Source organism: Sciurus vulgaris, assembly GCF_902686455.1.
Source record: "Sciurus vulgaris genome assembly, chromosome: 2".
Lineage (NCBI taxonomy): Eukaryota > Metazoa > Chordata > Mammalia > Rodentia > Sciuridae > Sciurus > Sciurus vulgaris.
The window spans coordinates 34017811-34041752 of record NC_136462.1 but is presented as its reverse complement, the minus strand read 5'-3'; the positions used below and the strand labels follow the sequence as shown (position 1 = coordinate 34041752).

The following is a 23942-nucleotide window of genomic DNA, read 5'->3' as shown; positions in this document are numbered from 1 at the left end:
TAGTTCACATTAGGGTTCACTCTTGTTCACTCTTGGCGTTGTACATTCCATGGATTTTGACAAATGTCTAATGCCATGTATCCATTGTAATATCAGTTTTGATGCCCTAAAAATCCTCCATGTTCCAGGTATTCACCTCTCCCTCCCCACTAGCCCCTGATCTTTTTACTGTCTCTGTAGTTTTGCCTTCTCCAGAATGTCATATACTTGGAATTATAGTCTATGTTGTTTTTTCAGATTGACTTCTTTCATTTAGTAATATGCCTTTAAGTTTCCTTTGTGCCTTTTTATGGTCTGATAGCTCATTTCTTTTTAGTGCTGAATAATATTGTCTAAAGGACATCTCGGATGCTTTCAGGTTTGGAGATTATGAATAAAACTGCTATAAACATTCATGCACAGGTTTTTGTGTGGACATACATTTTCAGCTCATTTGAATGAGTAACAAGGCGTGTGATTGCTGGATCATATGGAAAAAGTATGTCAGTTTTGTAAGAAGCGGCCAAACTGTCTTCCAGGGTGGCTGTGCCATTTGGCATTTCCATCAGCCGTGAATGAGAGTTCCTGTTGCTCCACACTGGCTAGTGTTGTGTTGCCGGTGTTTTGGATTATGCCATTTTCATAGATGTGTTGTGGTATCTCATTGTTATTTTGAATTTGTGTTTGCCCAATGACGTCATAATGTTGAATATCCTTGCATATGCTGATTTGCCATCTGTACATCTTCTTCGTTAAGGTGTCATTTAAAGTCTTTTGCCCATTTAAAAAATTGGGTTATTCATTTTCAGATTGAGTTTTTGAAGAAATATTCTTAGTTGCAGAGGAACACAAAGCCTTTATTTTATTTTTTTATTTTTATGTGGTGCTGAGGATCAAACCCAGTGCCTCACACATGGGAGGCAAGCGCTCTACCACTGAGCTATAGTCCCAGACCTTCATATTGAGTTTTAAGAGTTCTTTATGTATTTTGGGTAACAGTCATTTATCAGATGTGTTTGCAAATATTTTCTCCCACTCTGTGACTTGTCTTCTGAAAATTGTACAACCACTTTGGAAGACCGTTTGGCAGATTCTTACAAAACTGATGCTCTTTTTTCTTACCATCCAGCAATCACATTTCTTTTTTTTGGATGCTGGGGATTGAACCCAGGGCCTTGTGCTTACAAGGCAAGCACTCTACCGGCTGAGCTATCTCCCCAGCCCCTAGCAATCACACTTCTTGACAGTGTCTTTCACAGAGCAGGAATTTTAAATTTTAATGAAATCCGGCTTACCATTTATTTCATGGATCACGCCTTCGACATTGTACCTAAAAACTCTTCACTACACCTAAGGTCATCCAAATTTTCTCCTGTTACCTTCTAGGAATTTCATATTTTTATGTCTTACTTTTAGGTTTATTATCCATTTTGATTTAATTTTTGTAAAAGGTGTAAAGTCTATGTCTAGATTATTTTCTTTCTTAATTTTCCTATTTCTTATTTCCTGGTTTTTTTTTTTTTCCCCCCTTTGGCGTGTGGACATCCAGTTATTGCAGTGACATGTATCGAAGACTATCTTTGCTCTGTTGTATTATTTTTGCTCCCTTGTCATAGATAAGTTAGCTGTATTTATATGGGTCTATTTCTGGTCTCTTTATTCTCGTCTATTGATTTGTCTATTTTTTTCCCAACACCACTCTGTTTTAGGTGTCCTTGGTCTTCCGGTTCGTGTCTACTTTATTCTCCTTCAATATCAAGTTGGGTGTTCCAAGTCTTGTACCTCTTCTGATGACATGTAGAATCAGTTTGCCAATATTCTGGGATTTTTTTTTTTTTTTTTTTTTTTTTTTTTTTTTGGTGAGGAGGTTTGAATTCAGGGGCACTTAGCCACTGAACCACATCCCCAGCCCCTTTTTGTATTTTATTTAGAAACAGGGTCTCACAGAGCCGCTTAAGATCTCATTGAGCTGCTGAGACTGTCTTTAAACTTGTGATCCTCCTCCACAGGCCCACCATGCTCTTCTTGTTCTGGGATTTTTTTTTTAAATTTATCTTTTAATTTTTTACAGACTGCATTTTGATTCATTGTACACAAATGGGGTACATCATTTTGTTTTTATGGTTGTACATGATGTAGATTCATACCATTTGTGTGATCAGACGTGTACATAGGGTAATGATGTCTGTCTCATTCCACCATTTTTTATACCCCTCCCTCTCATTTCCTTGTACATAAAGTTTCCCCATTCTTCTCTCCCTCCCCACCCGCCACCCCCATTATATATCATTCTCCACTTATCAGGGAAAACATTCAGCCTTTGGTTTTTTGGGGATTGGCTTATTTCACTTAGCATGATATTCTCCAATTCCATCCATTTATTTGCAAATGCCATAATATTATTCTTCTTAATGGCTGAATAATATTCCATTATGTATATATACCACAGTTTCTTTTTTTTTTTTTTTTCTTTTTTTTTTTTTTTTTTTTTTTTTTTTTTTTATTGTAAACAAATGGGATACATGTTGTTTCTCTGTTTGTACATGGCGTAAAGGCATACCATTTGTGTAATCATAAATTTACATAGAGCAATGTTGTTTGATTCATTCTGTTATTTTTTTCCCTTCCCCCCACCCCTCCCACCCCTCTTTACCCTCTATACAGTAGTTCCTTCCTCTATACTTGCCCCCCTCCCTAACCCTAACTCTAACCCTTCCCTCCCCCCCATTATGTGTCAACCTCCACTTATTAGCGATATCATTCGTCCTTTGGCTTTTTGAGATTGGCTTATCTCACTTAGCATGATATTCTCCAATTTCATCCATTTGCCTGCAAATGTCATAATTTTATCATTCTTTATGGCTGAGTAATATTCCATAGTATATATATACCACAGTTTCTTTATCCACTCATCAATTGAAGGGCATCTAGGTTGGTTCCACAGTCTGGCTATTGTGAATTGAGCAGCTATGAACATTGATGTGGCTGTATTTCTGTAGTATGCAGATTTTAAGTCCTTTGGGTATAGGCCAAGGAGTGGGATAGCTGGGTCAAATGGTGGTTCCATTCCAAGTTTTCTAAGGAATCTCCACACTGCTTTCCATAGCGGCTGCACTAATTTGCAGCCCCACCAGCAGTGTATGAGTGTACCTTTCTCCCCACATCCTCGCCAACACCTGTTGTTGCTCGTATTCTTGATAATCGCCATTCTAATTGGGGTGAGATGGAACCTTAGGGTGGTTTTGATTTGCATTTCTCTTATTACTAGAGATGTTGAACATTTTTCCATATGTTTGTTGATTGCTTGTAGATCTTCTTCTGTGAAGTGTCTATTCATTTCCTTAGCCCATTTGTTGACTGGACTGTTTGAATTCTTGGAGTAGAGTTTTTTGAGTTCTTTATAGATTCTGGAGATTAGTGCTCTATCTGAAGTATGATTGGCAAAGATATTCTCCCACTCTGTAGGCTCTTTCTTCGCATTGCTGATAGTTTCCTTTGCTGAGAGAAAGCTTTTTAGTTTGAATCTATCCCAGTGGTTGATTCTAGCTTTTATTTCTTGATACCACAGTTTCTTTATCCATTCATCTGCTGAAGGGCATCTAGGTTGGTTCCACAATCTAGCTATGTGAACTGAGCTGCTATAAGCATTGATGTGGCTGTGTTATTGTTCTGGGATTTTGATGGGATGGTACTAATCTGTAGATCAGGTTGGGAAGAAATGACATCATGACAATATCAAGTTTTCCTATCCATGAACATACAATATCTCTCCATTTCTTCATTCTTTGATATCTTTCATTAGAGTTTTGTAGTTTTCCATATATATCTTGTACATTTTTAAACTTTAGATACAAGTATTTCATTTTTAGGGGATGCTAATATAAATGGTAATGTGTTTTTGATTTCAAATTCCACTTGTTCATTACTGGTACATTGGAAAGCAATTGACTATTTTTGCTTGTTTGGTACAGGGGATTGAATCCAAGGCTTCACATGTGCTAGGCAAGTCCTCTACCACTGCACTACACCCCCAGAACTTTTTATTTTATTTTGAGACAGCATCTCACTATATCATCCAGACTAGCCTAAAACTTGTGATCACCCTGTCTCAGCTTCCCAAGTAGCTGTATTACAGGCATGTGCCTGGCAGCAATTGACTCCTGTACATTAACCTCGTAACATTGCTACAATTGCTTATGAGTTCCAGGAACTTTTACATGTGTTAATTTTCTTGGATTTCCTACATAGATAATCATGTCATCTGTGAATAAAGATGAAGTTATTCTCTTTCCAATCTGCATATCATTTCTTTTTCTTGTCTTACCAATTACCTAGGACTTCTGGAACGTTGTTGTAAAGCAGTAGTGAGAGGGAACATCCTTGCTCTATTACTGATCTACTGATCTTAGAGGAAATACTTCTAGTTTCTCACCATTAAATATGGTGTCAGTCATTTTTTTTTATGCCAGGAATTGAACCCAGGGCCTTGTGTATGCAAGGCAAGCAGTCTACCAACTGAGCTATATCCCCAGCCCAGCTATATATTTTTGTTGATATTCTTAATCAAGTTGAGAAAGATCCCTTCTATTCCTGGTTTGCTAAGAGATTTTATCATCAACAAGCATTGGATTTTGTCAAGTGATTTTTTCTGCATATTTTAATATGATCATATTATTTAGCCTGTTGTTATGGCTTACATGGATTTATTTTCAAGTATTGAACCAGCTTTGTATACTTGGGGTAAATCCCACTTGGACATGGTGTATAATTCCTTTTATGCTTATTTGATTCAATTTGCTAATATTTTGTCAAGAATCTTTACATTCATGTCCATGAGTGATATTGGTTCTTGTCCTTCTTTTTCTTTCATGTCTTCATTGAGTTTGGGTACTAGGGTTATACTATCTTCATAAAATAAATTAGGAAGTATTTCCCCTGCTTCTGTCTTCTAGAAGAGATTGTGGAGAATTGGTATAATTTCTCTCTTAAATGTTTGGTGAGATTCATTAGAGGACTCATCTGGGCCTTGTGTTTTCTGTTTTGGAAGGTTATTAATTATTGATTCAATTTCTTTAACAGACATAGCTCTATTTAGATTGTCTGTTTCTTCTTGTGTGAATTTTGACAGATTGTGTCTTTCAAGGAAGTGGTCCATTCATTTAGGTTACCAAATTGGTGACCATAGAGTTGCTCATAATATTCTTTTATTATTGTTTTAAAAAAATTTAGATAAAGATGGACACCATACCTTTATTTTATTTATTTATTTATTTTTAATGCAGTGATAAGGATTGAACCCGGTGCCTTACATGCTAGGCAAGTGCTCTTATCACTGAGCTACAACCCCAGTGCCTTTTATTATCCTTTTAATGTCTATGGTGTCTGTAGTGATATCTCCTTTTCTCCAGTTCCACTTCTGATATTAATAATATGAGTCTTCTCTTTTTTTCTTAATTAGCCCAGCTTATGAATTTTATTGATCTTTTCAAAAACCCAGAGTTTGGTTTTCTTGATTTTCTTTATTTATTTCCTATTTTCAATGTCACTGATTTCTTATTTATTTGTTTTTCAGTACTGGAGATTGATTCCAGGGTCTTACACATGCTAAACAATTATCCTACTACTGAGCTACATCCACATTCCTTTTTATTTTTTATTTTGAGAGAGGGTCTCACTAAGTCACCCAGGCTGGCCTTGAACTCGTGATTCTCCTGCCTCAGCTTCTACTGGGGCTATAGGTGTGCATCACCATGCCTATTTTTTCACTATCCTGTCATTTATTTCTAGTGCAATTCCATTGTGGCTTAATAGCAGATATTGGATGATTTCTATTCTTTTAAATTTGTTAAGGCATATCTTATGGCTTATTTCTCATAGTTTGAGATGCCAGCAAGGCATGCTCTATTCTGAGCCCTCTTCTTTATCAGTGTGTAGGTAGCTGCCACCTCATTGTGTGCTTATAATACCTTCTTCTTGTACAGACAAGAGGAAAAACAAAGAGCTAGCTATCTGGCATCTCTTGTTCCCATCATGAGAGTCCCACATAACTTCTCATCCTACTTACATCCAAAAGCCCATATATTTACACAGTGGAGGTTGGGGCTACCAAAATTCAACATATAAATTTTTAGAGAACACCAACATTCAGTTCCTAACAGATGCCAATTATATCCAGTTGTTGAGTTGAACTATGTCCTTACAGATTTTTCACCTGTGTCCGCTGCCAATTTATGATAGAGGTGTCTCTAATTATAAAGGTGGATCCATCTATTTCCACTTTCAATTCTATCACTCTTTTTCTCACGTACTGTATTTTGATGCTCTGTTCTTGGGAACATGCATATTAAATATTACTATATATTCATGGAGTAGGACCCCTTTATCATTACAGAATGCCTCTTGCCTCTTCCCCCTACTCCTGCAGTTCTGGGGATCAAATCCAGAGCCTTGTGCATGATAGACAAGCACCAAGCATTTTACCACTTAGCTACACCCCAGCCCGTGTGACGCCTTTTTATTCTTGATGACTTTTCCAGCTTCTTTTTCAGAAGTCTGCTCTATCTGAAATTAATGTAGCTATTCCCACTTTCTTTTTTGATTAATGTTAGCATGAGTACATCTTTCTCCATCTTTTGCTTGTAATCTATATATGTTTTTATATTTAAGGTGGGTTTCTCTGGGGATGTAGCTCACTCATTGAGTACTTGGCTAGCATGTGTGAGGTCTTGGGTTCAATCCCTAGTATCACCACCAAAATAAAAGAACAAATTAAAGTGGACTCTTGTGGACAATAGATAACTGAACATTTTTTTAATCCACTCTGATAATCTTTGCCTTTTAGTCGTTGTGTTTAGGTCTTTGACATATAAAGTGACATTCAATATTTGTTACACTTGCTATTTGTTCCTTTTTTCTTTTCCCAGTACTGGGGCTCAAATCCCGGGCCTCACTCATGCTGGGCAAGTTCTCTACCCCTGAGCTACATTCTCAGCCCTGTTTGTATCTATTTTGTCTTCCACATATATTCTTACTTCTGTGGTTTTAATTTTGTTTTCTTTTTTGCTTTTTCCAGTACTGGGGATTGACCCAGAGGAAGTTTTACCATGGAGCTACATTTTTTTTTTGTCACTACATTGCCTCAAACTTGTGATCCTCCTGCCTCAGCCACTCAAGTCACTGGGATTACAGGCATGTGTCATCATGCCCAGCTTAATTGTGCATTTTATATGATTCCATTTTTCTCCTTTCTTAACACACTAATAATACTTTTAAAAAATTGGTGGTTACCCCAGAGTTTGCAATACACATTTACAACTAACCCAAGTCCATTTTCAAACAGTGCTGTCCCTATTTCCTCCCTCCCATCCCTTATTAACATTTTTTTTCATTCATTTTACTTACACATAAGTGCAGATAAGCATAGGGATATATACATAAACATATATAATTGACTACATCACTGCTATTATCATTTTTGACAAAAATGTTAGATCAATTTTAAATGAATAAAAGTTTTTATTTTATTTTCATCTATGTGATCTCTGATGCTCTTTATTTATATAGTTTTGAGTTTCTGACCTGTATCATTTCCCTTCTCTCTGGAGAACTTCTTTTAGCATTTCTTGCAAAGTAGATCTACCGGCAACAAATTCTATTTTCATTTGTCTGAGAAGATCTTTAATTTTCCTTTACTTTTAAAGGATCATTTTTCAGGAGATAGAATTCTAGGTTGGTCTTTTTTCTCTCAATACTTTAAACATTTCACTCCACACTCTCCTTGCTTGTGTGGTTTCTGAGAAGTTCAAAGTAATTCTTATATTTATTCTTTTTTACTTTTCTGTAGGTCAGGGGTGTGTGTGTGTGTGTGTGTGTGTGTGTGTGTGTGTGTGTGTGTGTGTGTGTTGTGTTTTCTGGCTTCTTTGAAGATTTTTTTCTTTGTCTTCGATTTGTAAAGTTTGAATATGACATGCCAAATGTAATGGGATTTGTTTGTTTTGCATTTATCCACTTTTGTTCTCTGAGCTTCTTTTTTTTTTTTTTTTGCAATAACAAAACAGCTTTATTTTGTCTTAATCTTACATGGTCCAACTTACATCCTTCCATGGGGAAGACACCATCTCCTTTCTACGAAGTAAATATTTTTAACCATTTCCTTACAGTGACAAAGGATCATCACAGCACATGTACATATGTGTGTGTGTTACATCCCTTCTATCAATGGGTGACAACATGCCATGATTAAAGTCATGGGCTCTAGTGTGTGACTGATTGTGTTCAAATCCCAGCTCTTTTAATTGAAAGCCCTCTAGTTTGGGGTTAGTTCACCATCATGTGTCCCAGTTTTCTCATAAGGAAAATGGAGGTGATAACAGTGACTATTCTGCAGGTGTATATAAGAAATAAGTTAGAGCATGTGAATTGTGTAGAAGAGTACCTCATGTATAGTAAGCCCTCAATGAATAACAAGGCACCAATATTATTATTGAGGACAAGGACTATGTTTTTCTTTTATAATGATAGCCACTGATCAGTTCTAGAAAAATTTCACTTGACATATGATGTAAGGTTGATTCTTGCGGCCCAAACAACACTCTATCAGTGATTTCTTCAACTCTGGGCACTTTAAAGTGGTCTCCCTGGACAATTTCCCAGCCTCTCCTGATCTAATACATATCACCTAAACTAAACTAGCAGTAGTTTTTGGAGGAAGAAAAACCAAAATAAACATTAATAATGGAAAAACCAGGGATTTGATTAGGTCTCATACTCAGGAATAATATTATGCATCTTCCACTGTTACACAAATATATCTAGCAGCCAACTGAATAAAATAATACAAATTGTGTGGTACTTGAAATTGCTACCATGATATTGTCTTGCTGTCTTGATAAAAACCTCCAAAGTCCTTTAACACACACACACACATTTGTATGCATTTTATTTTCTGTGTTGTAGCACTGGGAATCAAACCCAAGACCCTGTGCATACTGGGCAAATGCTCTATCACTGAGCCATACCCCTCAATCCAATTATCTACAGAAGTTCCTTGAAAGATTTTATATTCATTAAACCTTACTGCTTCTTAATTTTGAGGTGTTGGATAACATACTTGTCTCCTGAAAACCAGTATGTTATATCAACAAGTGATTTCTAACTTTAAAATGAAATAGTGGCAGAGAAGGAGGAAGAGGAGAGGGAAGGAGAAACAGGTAACACTTAATATTCCTTAGTTTTCTTATTCCTCCTGAGATGATAGAAAATTGTTTTCAAAGTTTCTGGATGTGATTAAATGAGTTGTGTCTTGATGACCCTAATGAAAATACTCATGGAATTTTTTCCCTCTGTCTTCATATTTATTTGTGCATTTTATTTTATTTTTTTATTGTAAACAAATGGGATACATGTTGTTTCTCTGCTTGTACATGGCATAAAGGCATACCATTTGTGTAATCATAAATTTACATAGAGTAATGTTGTTTGATTCATTCTGTTATTTTTTCCCTTCCCCCCACCCCTCCCACCCCTAAGCTTCTTCAAATAGTGGTTTGGTTTCTGAAAATTATTTGGGGAAATTCTCAGTATTTATTTCTTCAAACATTGCTTCTGTTCCTTCTGTTTTTTTTTTCCCCTTTCTGATGTTCCCATTAAACATACATTATACTTTTTGCAGATGCTCCACAATTCATAGATATTCTGTTCTTTTTTTTTTTTTTTCAGTCCTCTTCCTCTTTGCTTTTTGTTTGGGGAATTTCTACTCTCATGCACAAAACTTCTTTGCTCAGTTATGTCCAGCTTACTAATGGTCTCATCAAAGTATTCATTATTCTGTCCTAGTGTTTTTGATCGCTTGCATTTTTTAAAAAATTCATTCTTAGAATTTCCATCTCTCTACTTTATACATCCATTTTTACATGTCTACTTTTCCCATTAAAGCCTTAGCATATTAATCTTGGATGTTTTTGTTTTAAATTAGTGACCTGATAATTCCAACATTTCTACTATATCTGGCTCTGGTTCTGATTCTTATTTAGTCTTTTCCAACTGTGTTTTGCCTTTTAGTATGACTCGTAATTATTTGTTGAATGTCAGACATAGTGTATGAGGGAAAAGGAACTGTGGTAAATAGTTTTTTAGTGGTGCAGTGGTAAAGTGTGTTTGTTATAGTCTTGTGATTAGGTCTCATTCCTTAGTGAGCCTGGGCCCCTGTTTTGTGGACTTCACAAGTGCTTCTCAGTGTCTACCCTGTACCTCCATCCTCTTAAATGGGACAAGATGGGTAGAGTGAGCTAGAACTGAAAAATTTCTTCCTTCAGATTGGGAGGCTCTGATGAAATTCCAGTAGGTTAGGCTCTAGAAAAATTATTTCCCCTTGGGCACCGGACTTAAGAAGAATAGAATTTTTTTTTTTGCTATATTAATTTAAAATATATTATTAAAATCAATTTCACCTCTTAAAAAAGGTGAATAGAATGCTTTGTTGTATTTCAACTTTCCCTTGCTGGAAGCATCATAATATTTTTCTCTAATATTCCCTGTAAAATCTGGTAGAGTTCTTGGAGATAAAACTCATGAAAGTGTGTAGGGAGCCCTAAGTCTGGAGCCTGATGGGCTTGTCATAGGAAGCCTTCAGCAAGTCATCAGCTACAGTTCAGGTTTTCCCCCCTCTGTATTGGTTCCCACTGAGGATTTTGCTGATGTATTTCTGCTCAATTCTGTAGTGTTCTATATCCACTTGGTTCTCCAATTTTGGATCTAGTAGTTCACTGTGTGACATCATTCCTCTGAAAGATCTAAGAAGAGTGGCTGTATTTTCATTTTATCTTTTTATGTATTAGAGGAGTAGCAACTTCTAAGTTCCTTACATTCTGGACCGGAAACTGGAAGTACTCAGTTCTCTCTCTTTTTCCTCTTTAACAGTACATATAGTTTCTTCCTTAGTGATGGAAATCGTGCTCTTCATAGAAAACTTGGAAAACATGAATTTATCCTTAGTCCCACAATCGATGGATAATTATTGTCAACTTTTAGTGTTTCCCATTTGTCTATTTTCTACTATGTCTTCTTCTCATTCCTCTCCTCCTCTTCTCTCCTACCCTTCCTCTTCCTTATTTTTCTTCTTCTTCTTTTTGTGGTGAAAGGATTGAACCCAGGGTCTTGTGCATGCTAAACATGGGCTGTACCATTGAGCAGCACTCCCTGCCATATGTATTATTCTTATATTTTAAATATAATTAAAGCATGTCAGATAATCAGTTTATGGTCTACTTTTTCATTATTCCTGTCATATCTTCATTAATTTTATACTTTTGTCATGCCATTTAACATTCTTTGAAAACATCGATTTTAATGGCTCTACTGATTTATCATATATGATGTTTCATAGCTCCTAATTTTGAACATTTTAGGTTGTTTTCACAATTATAAATTTTGCCACAATGAATCCTTATACATAGATCTCGTTTTTCTTTTCTAATTATTTCCTTAGGAGAGATTACAATAAGTAAAATTACTAAGCAAAAGCACAAGAACTTTAAAGAATATTGGTGCATGTTGTCAAATGCTTTCCAGAAAATGTGTACCAATTTATATTCCCATCAGCGGTGTATGGACATTTCCATTTTGCTTTATCTTGCTCTCTCTATTTGAGTCCCTCCCTCATCTTTTACTAGCTGTATGACTTTGAACAAGTTAGGTAATTTAAATTGTACCTTGTGTTTTTTCCCATCTATAAAGTGAGAATAATAATACTCCTGCTTGTAAAGTTGCTATGAGTATTCAATGACTTAATGCATGTAATATACTTAGAGCAGTAATTTCATGGGAAATGTTAGGCATTATTATCCTGTATCAACATCTGTGTTTGAAGTCCCCTTTCTGTTCTTTTGAGTTGCTGTCCTTTCTTTTTTTTCCCCCCCTTTTTTTCAGTACTGAGGATTGAACCCAGGATGCTTTACCATGGAGCTACATCCCCAGCCCAAGCCCCTTTTAATTTTTCATTATTTTTGAGACAGGAGCTCTGTAATTACCCAGACTGGTCTCAAACTTGCAATCCTCCTGTCTCAGCCTCCCAAGGAGCTGGGCTCACAGGTAGGCACCACAGCTCCTGGCAAGTTGCTGTCTACTCTTAAAAAGATACTACACAGTTTGAATGTATAATACTAATGAATATTTATTAAACAAGTACTACATTGCAAGTAATCTGCCTGCATGAGTTCATGCAATCCTTGCATCACCCTAGGAGGCCTGATCTCAGAGGGTGCTGCCTGTTCCTCCCTTCTCTCTGCACTAGATCTTAAGGCAGTTCAGGCCACACTCCATAACGTTTTTGTGCCCTAAGTTGACACCTCTAACCCTTCTCTCTGTTGAGTTCCATCCCCTTCTATTCAGCCATTAATTTCACATCTCGAGACAGATGTCCAAAGATACCACAAACACAGCGTGTCTAAGACCAAATTCATGATCCTCCCCAGCAGAGGTGGTGGCTTCTTGTATTTCCTATCTCAGGGAATGCACAACAATTATTGGTTTGTGCAGGTCAGACACTTGTTACCATGCTTCACCCTGTCCTCCCGCCCTCCACCCTTTTCTACTTCCCTCCCAAGTTCTGCTAGTGTTTGTCTCCCCCCGGGTCTGGAAGCCCCCGGGCCACGTGTCCTCTCACTGCTGAGATGTGGTCCACACTGTTATTAGGTCTGGCTTGGACCAGTGCACTGGGCTCCCACCGGGCTCCTTAAACTCTTTCTGGACCATCTTCATCCCTTTCCTCCATGTCGCAGCCAAAATAAAATCACTGTTTAAAGTGGAAATTAGTTCATATTATGCACCATCTTCTCCTATTTCCTGCTCAAACCCTTCATTGCTTCTTCTTCCTGAGCAAGAAAAACCAAAATCCTCAGTGTAGTCCGAGGTCCTGCGGAGTCTAGATTCTGTCAGCCCCTCCAGCCTCTTTCCACTGGGTTTACTCTCACTCGGGCCTGTCTTGCCCACAGGGTCTTTTCACATACCATTCCTTCTGCCTGGAATGCTCTTTCTTCTGTCTCCTATTTATTCACCTTTGTCAGTCAGCTCAAGAATCACCTGAGCTTCCTCTCCCCTGACCTCCCCCCACCTAGGACAGCCTTCCATAGAACTGGGTCCCAGTGTACCATGTCTTTTGGTGTGTAATGCTACTCTAATGTGTCTGATTATTTTAGTAATACTTGATTCTGCATTTACTTTAAAATCTTGGTCTAATTTTATTAATAGCTGTATGACACTGTAAGTCCCATGTGAACATCTTCTTATCCTCAGTGCACAGCCTGGCGGGTATTTGACACACACTAAGCACTCAGTATATATGTATAGCATGGACGAATAGAAATAAAAGGTTAAACTTCACTGGAATTTTTACTGGAGTCCCATTGAGCCTGTAAATTATTTGCAAAGCATCTTTACTGTATTAAGTCTTCCTAATTAGGAGCCTATGTCACAGCATTCTGTCCAAGAGTCTAATTAGTTCTGTGGAGGACTAGAAATTATGTCCTATGAAGCATACCAAAGAGGAATTGTTTGGCTTGAGGAGAGGAGACTTGGGAACATAATAGCTCTTTTAAATACTTGAAGGGAAAAGAAATGAGTCTTATTCTATGGCCCCGAGGGGGTGAGAAGTCAGACCCATTTGAAGGAAGTTGGGAGGGAGGCAAATTTTGACTCAAATGGAACTGGTGGGTGAAATGGCCTGTCCCCTTTTCTAGGTATACTGGAGAAATGTGAAATGGCCAGGCATAAGCTGCTGCCCTTGGCTTTTTCAAGGGACCATCCACTAGGCCTTATTCTGTTGGCAAGAGACTGTCTGCTAGCTCTTATCTTGTGGGATCCACAGGTTCATAGCTGAGGAGAGAGGCTGCAGAGGAGGATGTGACTGAGACAGAGAAAGGTCAGCACAGCAGCTGCTGACGGGAGGGAAAGTTTGGGTAAAGGACAGAGATGGCTTAAGGGGTTTTGGAGAGGAAGTTTTGCTGTTTAAATGAGAGGTAACTCTCGCTGGGGTCCCACCAAGATTTCAAAAAAATCTATCACTCATCAATGCACTTATATGTGTGACTGTCAGCGAGTGACAGCACTGAGCTCGACAGGGTCAAGTTTGTAAGGAAGGACTTTTTATCAGTCTGTAATCCCAGCAGCTCAGGAGGCTGAAGCAGGAGAATAGAGAGTTCAAAGTCAGCCTCAGCAACTTAGCGAGGCCCTAAGCAACTCAGTGAGACCCTGTCTCTAAATAAAATGCAAAAAAGGCTGAGGATGTGGCTTAGTGGTTAAGTGCCCCTGGGTTCAAAACTGGTACCAAAAAAAAAAAAAAAAAGGTGAAATGGGCTCTTTTAAAAGGGGAAAATTTCCTGTCATGAGAGCCACTCAAGTGGAGGTTGGACCAACCCTTGGCAGGAAAACCAAGCAGGAGATTTAGCCATCTGATGAAGACTGAATTTCCTTTAAAGTTGTTTTGACCCTGAGGGTTCAAATGATCCTCTTGCCATGTTGATTTCTGGTGGATTAGTCCACCTTCTGCTGTTCGGAGGCATAGCTGGGGCCCGCTGGCATCACGAGGCACCTGAGTGCTAGGGAGGGAGGAATGGGCTTTAATCATTTACCCTCCCCATTCTCAACTACATGAAGATACCCCTGTATAATATGAAGTAAAGGGAAATATTTGCAAGTTGAGTTTTAAAGAAAGGGACTTTCCAGGGAGGGAGAAGGGTAAGGTTGTGGGGTGGGGTCTTCCAGCTGGGTCCTGGGTGATTTTTTTTTTTTTTGGGAACCGGGGATTGAATGCAGGGGCACTTAACCACTGAGCCACATCTCCAGCCCTTTTTATATTTAATTTAGAGACAGGGTTTTGCTAAGTTGCTGAGACTGGCTTTGAACTCGAGTCTCCTGCCTCAACCTCCCGAGCCACTGGGGTTACAGGCCTGCACCACTGCACCCAGCTGGGTGATCATTTTTGAAGCAGCAGAAGCTTTGGGACCTGTAAGAGGCAGGTGCCCTTGTGATTCCCCCCCATCTTGAAATCTCCCCAGGTCTCTAACAGCTCTTCCATTGCAGGCAGAGGCCATCAGAGAAGGACTCAGTCAGTTTGTCACATCTGAGGCCAGAGAGGTTTTTCATTGAGGGCCATATTATGTGTCACTACTGAGGGTGTATTAAAATAAGGGGGGAGGGAGTTAAACTTCTTTGAAGCTCTGAACTTTATTTTTATTTAAAAAGGGGTATACATGAATAAAAATTTATTTACATGGAGTCTACGTACAGCAGCCTTTGACAGCACATCTATATTTCTCACTCAGCTGTGTGGGTCAACTGGAGGCTCTGCTCCAAATGTCCTCACTCCTAAGGACCCAGGTTAAGGGAGCCCCAACCATTTGCAGTGACACCAAGTGCCAGGGGGAAGGGAACACAGCACATCATGCACTGTCCCTTACAGGCATCTGCCTGGAAGTGACACACTTCTGCTCACTCTCTATTGGCCTTAGCCAGTCCTGTGGGCCCACCCAACTATAGCAGGTACGCTGTGGCCATGCATGTGCCCAGGAGGAGCATCAGAATCCCAGTGAGCAGCCCAGGTGAAGATGGCATTTGGCAAACTGAGGTCAGTTGGCAACCCGTGATCCTCACCTGAAGTGCCAACAATGATTAGGTGGGAAAGAAATAGCAACTCTATGTAAGATGTTTAGGAATGGAGGACAAGCGTCTGGAATCAGGTTCTCTCCTCCCCTAGTTAATTCCTTCTCTGCATCTCCTCAGCCAAGGGCAGCTTCTCCCTGGAGGCAGCCCCACCCGCTGCAGGGTTTCCCTTATACTTGAGAACAAAGCCCCCAGGTGAAAATGAGCTTGTAATTTGGAACTAGAAGGTGAGAAAGTGGATGTAGAAATAATATCCTCCCAGGTTATAAAACGTGGAGGAAGAAAGCAGTTGTCACAAAAATTCAAGTCAAACTTCATATAAAGTGTACCCCCAATATCACCTGCCATTGGACCCCAGAAAGACAGGATCCCTGGAGGGCCCCTGGTTGCTGGGTAAACACTCAGGCTTGCAGACTTTCCTGAAGGGGCTTGTCTGGTCCCCTGGTGCCTGTCCTGGACAGTCTGGCTTCCTAGCACTTGCGACTACGCAGAGGGAAGCTGTAGTCACCTGGCTCAGATGCCTCAAGAAAACAAGAGTCCTAATTCTCTGACTTTGGGGTTTGGAATGACTTTTCTATGTCACTTCTAACTCACATACTCATAGAAATGGAAATAATGTACTCCCCACTTTTCCCTCCGGCTTGAGGGCCAGCCACCTCACCTTAGGGTGTCCATGACTGGAGCTGTCTCCACAGAGCAGACATCCAAAATTATAATTGTATCCACCCACAGAACATACTCTGGATTCATTTCCAAACCCCACATTCAGCTTGCTAACTTTTCATGGGCCAAGTTAACCAAAAAGATTTTGGGGTGGTTGGGACTGTGTGTCATTGAGTGGGTGGGGACAGGGTGCCTCAGGACTTAATTACAAGCCCAATGCAGCCTATGTCCCAGGTGAGTTAAATTCCAGAAGGTCCCTGGGTGAGGGTGGGGCTCCCGACCTCAGGCCCTTTGCCCTCTGTGACTCTTCTCCTCCTCTCTGGTTTTCCTCAGGAGCTTGAGCGTCTGAACCAGGTGCTGGAAGCCGAGAAGCAGCAGTTTGAGGAGGTGGTACAGGAGCTGAGAGTAGAGCAGGAGCAGATCAAGAGGTGGTGGTGGTGTCCAGAAGGGACCTGGGGAGGGGCGGCCCTGACTTAGGGCAGGCAGAGCCATGTTCGGCCCAGCCTGGAGAGGCCTCCACACAGGAGACACCACTGGTGACTTGGTCGGGTTTCTCTTCCCCATGCTCCAGGCCTTCCCCATGCACACCCAAGGCCTGGAGGATGCTCTAGATGCTTTTGCCTATTGCCTATTGCAATGGTGTGAACTGAGCAGGAGGCATGGGCGAGGGCAGATAGGCCTTCCTCTGGCTTCCACAAATGCCCTCTACTCCAGCTCTCAGGGACAAGCTGGCCCAGCCTATGGGTGACTATTAACCAAGACCCCCAACATCTTCTGTCTCTTCCACACAGTCCTTGGCTAATGATGTCACTTGAGATCGTTAGTCTCATGTATCGTTTACAAATATACTTGCACATTATGATCATTATGATCTCATGAAGGTAGTGCCCCCAAAGCTATATTTAAAAAAAACACTCCTATCAGATGTACCCTAAACAGGAGTTTGGAGACTACTGCTCTGGGAAGTGTTGATAGTAAACATCATCATCATCATCTTCACTGTTGATCATCAGCCCAGAAAAATTTTCCTTGCAACATCTTTATAAAAGGAAATGAAAGCCAGATACAGCAGTGCACACCTGTAATCCCAGCTACTCAGGAGGCAGGAGGATCACAAGCCCAGCCTCATCCATTTAGCAAGACCTTGTCTCACAATAAAAAATAAAAAGGGCTGGGATATGACTCAGTGGTAGAGTGCCACTGGTTTTGATCTCTAGTACCACAATTTTTTTTTAAAAGAGGAAATTGATGAAGCATATTTTGGGGAGGGAGAAACTCAGAATCTTATCAAGTAAAAAGCCAAGCACTTACTTAGCTTCTAGAATTGTACCAGACACTAGAATAGAAAAAAAAAAAAGTTTCCTTCCTTGAAAAATCTTATGATCTGATGGTTGGAAAAACCAGCCTGGAGTTGAAAACATTAACAAAATAACATAGTAAGGTGCCAGAAAGCACAGGGCAGATTTCCTGTGTCATGGGAACTAAAGTGTATGTGTGAGCTTCGTGGACTTGAATGGAGGTTAGATGGCCCTGGGCCTTGAAAGGTGAGTAGAATTTGGAAACTGGGCAGAAGTGAAAGATACTCCAAGCAGGAGGAAGGGAAGCTGGTGTAAAAGCCTGGGCTGACCAAGGTTTGTTCAGAGTTCTTCACTCCAGAGAGGGGCCTTAGCCATATCCCATATCACAAGTGTGGGTTCAAGCAGATGCTGTCCAGGGAAGCTGGGGCTGGGTGGCTGGGCCCTTTGGTTTCTCCATTACTTCTCTTTGCCCTAGGAATAGCCCCAGATTTATCCCACCTGACAGAGGCCCTTGCATCTAGAGAAAGTGACTCCAATTCCACTTGACTGGGATCTCCTTTCAGCCCCAGGCCATGCAACTGCTTTTGGGGTCCAGGATTGTAGAGGGACTGGCCATCCAATGGCTCTTCTGAGCCATAGCTGGAGGTGCAGCAGAAGCATTTCTGTATGCAGAGGTTGGGAGAGGTGGGCACTGCCATACCCAACCCTCTGTCCCCACAGGGAGCTAGAACTGACTGCAAGATGCCTCAAGGGTGTGGAACAAGAGAAAAAGGAACTGAGGCACCTCACGGAGTCCTTACAGCAGACCCTGGAGGTAAGGGGCCACTGGGGGTTGCCCAGCAGCTGAACTGGTTGGTTAAGCGATGTAATACTGGTTTTTCCAACAGCTTTTCCTTGGGAGTATCTCTGCAAGGGGAATGGGCAGAAAGGGGCACTGATCTAAGGGGTCTCCAGCCAGTGCAGGAGCCCAAAGCAGGAATTGTTTTTTTCCCCAGACCCAGAGGGCAAATTCCAACTTGACCTTGCAATGACCGTGGCCTCAGGAAATCCACTTTATCTGCTGCGAGGATCAATTAGAGCAGTGGAGCCACCCACCACATCCTTGTTGTGGCTCGTTCACTTAGCTGCTCCTGAGTGAAATTAAGCATGAAAGGAAATTGGCTAGCAGGTCACCTTCATCTGATACCACAAGAAACTGTGAGGGGAGGGGAAATGGCATATGTCAAGGACAAAGTGCAAAGTCCTTAGCATGGCGTGCAAGTGCCCCAGCCTCTCCTCCCCGAGGGCCCCGCTCCCTCTTTCTCTACCCCTCTCCCTATACCCCAATACCTGCTCCATTATCTGAGCTCATGTGCCCCAGAAAGATAAGCTCTTCCTCCATATCTTGGCCCTACTGTTCTTTCTACACTGTAGATCTTCCCCACCTCTTCTCTGCCTAGAGAACTTCTATTCATACTTCTAAGACTCAGTTCAAATATCTTCTTCTTCATCAACTTTCCCTGATTCTTGTTCTGACCTGTGAGTTCCCACAGCATTTTGCACATCTGAGAGGGAATTAATCCTCAAGGCTGTGTTTTCCAAACTGTGAACTCATTAGACGTTGTCTTAATGGCCTCCCCAGGACCAGCGTGTGGAGCAAGCCTGGCATATGGTGTGTGACCCGTATGTGTTTACCGAATCTGTGAATTGCCTTGAAGGTTGCGAGCGTTTCTAGTCTCTCTTGACTGGCTGGAGTTTTGTTTGTGGTGTTTACTTTTCTTTCCCTGCTTCACATTATGGCAGGTTCCCATGGATAATTCAACTCCAGAAATTCTGTGTAGTGTAGGATCCCAGCTGATGAATGCATAGACCGTCTAAATCTGCTCTTGGGCTGGTCCTGTTATGTGTTTTTCACACAAGCCCAATACATCGGCCCAAAGGATCAAGGACCCCAGAAAGTCAAGTGCCCTTGGGCCTTAGGACCAGGTTCCAGTAGGTGCCACCTGTACTGGAAGCCACAATGAGTTCCTCCCTGACCCTCCTGATAGAGGAGTGATCTTGCCTTGTGAGAAAGGAGATCTTGGCCTCTTACCTCAGGAGAAGAACGGGACATCTCAGGTGTGCTTTTGAGGAGTGAGAGAGGAGGGGGTTACTCCCTGGATTGGAGAGGGGGTGAGGACAGCCATATTGGGGAACCAAATCTGGTCTTTTCCTTCTCTATACCAGGAACTATCCATAGAGAAGAAGAAAACTCTAGAAATGCTGGAGGAGGATAAGAACCAACCACAATCACTGACCAATCAGAGTGAGCAGCCACCTGCTAGTGGGGGTCTCCAGAGCAACCTAAGGCAGATTGAAGAGCGGATACAGCAGCTCTTGGCAGAGAAACTCCTAGCCGAGAAACGGTAAGGGGCCCAAGACCCCTGAGTCAATGAGCAGCTTGGGGGCTGGTGACTTCCTCAAGCTAGACGCCTGGAGTTGTGTTCTAACTTTCACTGGCCAGATGGGTCACTCACTTCCTTTTGCCTAGGACTCAGTTTCCCAGCAGGCAAATGGGAGGAGGAAACTGCACTCCCCAATCTGACTTGACCATTGTCTCTCACAGCGTTGAACCTTATACTGTCATTGGGTCCTCAGAACGGTGCACTGTGGCTGGCTGAGCGGATTCCTTTAGCCCCCTTCCACATATGAGGCAGCAGCCTCGGAGGAGTAACAAGACTTCTCTGAGTTCCCACAAGTGGCAAGCCCTGGACCCGGATTCCAGTGTTCTGCCTCCAAGCCTAGGGCTTCCACCACTGACCATATCAACCTCCTGTCACCTGGGCTTCCGGACCCAGAAAATTCCAGCAGCTCAGGGTTTCTTCAGCCAGGTCTCGAGGAAGGGCGGCCCCCGCTTTGGTGGGAAGGCATCAAGGGAGTTCCTCTGCTGCCCCTCAGGATGAAGGAGAATGAGGAGCGCTCGCGGGCCCTGGAGGAGGAGCGGGAGTTCTACTCCAGCCAGTCCCAGGCACTGCAGAACTCGCTGCAGGAGCTGACGGCTGAGAAGCAGCAGGCTGAGCGGGAACTCAAGGTATGCTGGCCTTAGGCCTCTGGGCTCTGCTCGTCCTCAGGGGCCCTTCTCTGCACCTGGAGACGCCCATCTGGCCCTGTGCATCACTGAATAGCTGCCCAAATCATCTCTGCCAATCTGAACAGCTGGCCAGGTACAGGGCATGAAGCCACCAAGACGGGAGACAGTCTGCTCCATCTCTGATAAATGCCTGCTGAGTGCAGACCAAACCCTGGCCATCCCGGGTCCGGGGAGAGATACCCAGGCAGGATGTGGAAACTTCCATCCGAGCCCACTGAGCCAGGGGTGATGTGGGAAGGCTTTCAGGGATATGGCAATTGCTACTCAGGACCCAACTTCCCTCTGGCTTGCTTCTCCCCTAGGCTGAGGTGAAGGTCCGCATGGACCTGGAGAGGCGTCTGCGGGAGGCAGAAGGGGCCTTGAGGAGCCTGGAACAAGGGCTCAACTCCAAGGTGCGGAATAAGGAGAAGGAGGAGAGGATGCGGGCAGATGTGAGCCATCTGAAAAGTAAGCCTCCCTCTGGGAACTCAGCCCAGCCTTAGCCCAGGTCCTGTGGAGCCAGGGACTCTGGGGACTCAGCCCAGCCTGAGCCCAGGGCCTAGCATGCCTAAGGCCATGGTTGTTGGGGCTTCTTCTCCAGACACCTGCCCACTGGGCCCCTGGATACTAAGTGAGGGTGTCGGGGGAAGCCTGAGGTTTCTTCCCCTTTGCAAAAGCTCAGCTGTGTTCTCAGTAGCCCTGCCCCTGAGACGGCAGCAGACCATGGTTTCAGGGACCACGGATGCCCCTTGGTTGGTGACTGTGATCTCTAAGGGGTGAGACCAACATATTTTCCACTCAGCCCTATTAGGATCCCTGGGAAGGGAGGGCCAGGGCCAGAGGGAAGGTCACAGTCCAACTGACCCTGCCCACAGGGTTCTTTGAGGAGTGCATCCGGAACGCAGAGCTGGAGGCCAAGATGCCGGTCATCATGAAGAACTCCGTGTACATCCACAAGGCAGCCACTCGCCGCATCAAGAGCTGCCGCTTCCATAGGCGTCGATCCAGCACCTCTTGGAACGACAGTGAGTGTGGCTAGCTCTGTGCTCTGGTGGGGTGGGATGGGCACAGGCTGCTGGGGACAAGGCAGGAAGTGGGCAGGGTTGGGAGCGAGCAGGACTGGCCCAGCTCCAGGGCTGGACAGTGTGGCCTTGGACCTGGCTCTACCAGCTATGGCAAATTCTCAAACCTTGGTTTCCATGCAGGATCATGGAAGCCCGTGGGCAGGCAGGGGTGGGGAGACTCAGCAGCGTGTAGGGCTGGAAGTGAGGGCAGCGGGGTGAGGTAGGGTCAGGGCCGAGCCTTGGTGGAAAGAGGGCCCCTCACCAGTGGTCGGGCCCTGTCTCCCCAGTGAAGCCCTCCCAGTCCTTCATGACCTCCCAGCTGGAAGCCAACAACATTGAGGAGCTCAAGGAGGTGGCTAAGCGACTCAGCCGAGACCAGCGCTTCCGGGAATCCATCTATCACATCATGGCCACCCAGCCTGGAGCTTCCTCTGCACTTCCCCGGGGTGCAAAGTGATGGGCACTCCTCCCACCACCCAAGTCATTCCTGGGCGGGGTGGCAGAGGGAGAACTGACTCAGCAGGCTCCTCTCCACCAGCGCTCCACCTGGGCCCCAGCCTCTCCTCAGAGGACAGGGGTGCTGTGTCCCTCAGTCATGCCCCACACCCTTTCCTTGGGATACACCAGGTCTGTGTGGGCCCACACTGGGTGTTGCCTGGTTGTCACAGTGAGGTGAGGAAGGGGCCTTGCTGGGTGTGATTTTTGTTGTACAGGGTGTAGGGTGAGGAGGGCCTGTCTACCCTGTGTGCTCGCCATATTCCTTTGTGACGGTGGCCCTGTCCCTGGTCCTCATGTGTAATAAGTAGTCAAGGTGAAGCTCACTCCCCATCTCACACTCCCTTTCCCCAGGTTTTCTCGACCCACTCTTTGCTTCAGGCAGTCTAAACATCCCCGGCCAAGGCCCCTCACCTATTCTGGGGACATCTCTGGGCTCACAACACCCCACACCTCACCACAGTACCCCCTTTCCTGGGGTTGGCCCTGGCTGTGTGACCTATGGGTTCCCCTCCTCAGGTGAGGTCATTCTCATGCAGCCTCAGCACCCGGGGGGAGGGGTGTGATCCTACCATGTCCCTCCTGGGCCCTGGCTGGGGGCTGGGGCCAGCAGTGACCTGCAGCCTTTCCCAGATGACACACATCAAGCTCAGGAGTGGAAGGTGGCCCAGGCACCTGCATTATTTACTGGTCTGCAGAGAGGCAGCTGTCCCTGGCTACTGTGACCCTGCTGGTCATTAGATCACAGATGTCTTCCTTCCAGCTTGGTGGCCTTGCTGCCTCTTCTCTCTGCAGAGGTGACACCCAGTGAAGCAATGCAGCCATGACCCCAGCACACAGAGAACCGGGGCCTGTGATAAGCCAGTAGCTCTTGGTTGACTTGACCTTACTAAGGGTGAAACTGAAATACCAACCTGCAGCTTTTGTGGAAGACCACCATCCTTCAGGAGGCCAGCCGAGGGCCCTAGGATGTGTCCCTTACCTGTCTTTTGGGCCCACGCTGCCAAAGTTGCCTGAGTCTGTGGGTCTCTCTAGAATAGGTTCTGCCTGGGTTCAGGGTGCTCTGGGACACTGGTGGTATTAAAGGTGCCGATTTTCTGCTGTTCAGAAAACCAAGATGTTCTGTGGTTGGAAGGGTGGCTGCAGGGTAAGTCCCAGCAGAAGGTACGGGCTGCTGGGGATTCAACGCCTGTTCTGTGGGAAGAGAAGTGGTGCTCTTTCTGAGAATGTGTGCATGTCTGCCACTAGGCTGGCAAGGCTTGCTGGGCTGCCCCGCTCTGTGCTCAGGACTGCCTGGAGAAACGTATGGTCCTGTCCCAGCTGGGGGGGTAGACTTTGATGGCTTCAGCTACTCTATAGAATCTAGGTGGTCTTTGGGCATTTTGGAATTAATGCATCTGAGTGTAAATGTAAAAGCTTTTTAAATATGTATAAATCTGCATAAACCTGGAACTTGACTACCTAATATATATGTAGAATGAACTTGAAATGAGGAGAAAGATTTATAAAACCAAGATTGCTGCTTTTGTTTTTATTTTATTTATTTTTGTAATACTAGAAAATGAACCCAGGGATGCTTTACCTCTGAGCCACATCCCCAGACCTTTGTATTTTTTATTTTGACAGAGGGTCTCCCTAAGTTGCTGAGGCTGGCCTCAAACTTGTGATTCTCCTGCCTCAACCTCCTGAGTCACTGGGATT

The 23942-nt window shown here is 43.3% G+C and overlaps 1 protein-coding gene across 3 annotated transcripts in view; it reads left to right on the top strand.

The window, feature by feature from the left end:
* The window catches only part of PLEKHD1 (pleckstrin homology and coiled-coil domain containing D1), a 40608-nt gene extending 17122 nt beyond the window's left edge, over positions 1 to 23486 (top strand). The window contains exons 7-14 of one of the 3 annotated variants that reach the window (XR_013762217.1): positions 16630 to 16724; positions 18315 to 18408; positions 19800 to 19978; positions 20511 to 20643; positions 21006 to 21150; positions 21558 to 21707; positions 22034 to 22760; positions 23037 to 23486. Coding sequence is in view for 2 of the 3 variants with exons in the window: in XM_079129468.1 (XP_078985594.1) it covers positions 16630 to 16724; positions 18315 to 18408; positions 19800 to 19978; positions 20511 to 20643; positions 21006 to 21150; positions 21558 to 21707; positions 22034 to 22203 (966 nt within the window). In the remaining variant the exon portion in view is untranslated. Of the gene's footprint in view, positions 1 to 16629; positions 16725 to 18314; positions 18409 to 19799; positions 19979 to 20510; positions 20644 to 21005; positions 21191 to 21238; positions 21528 to 21557; positions 21708 to 22033 lie in introns of those variants that run through there. The other 2 variants (XM_079129468.1, XM_079129469.1) reach the window with 2 other exon arrangements.
* Positions 23487 to 23942: the final 456 nt, after the last annotated feature.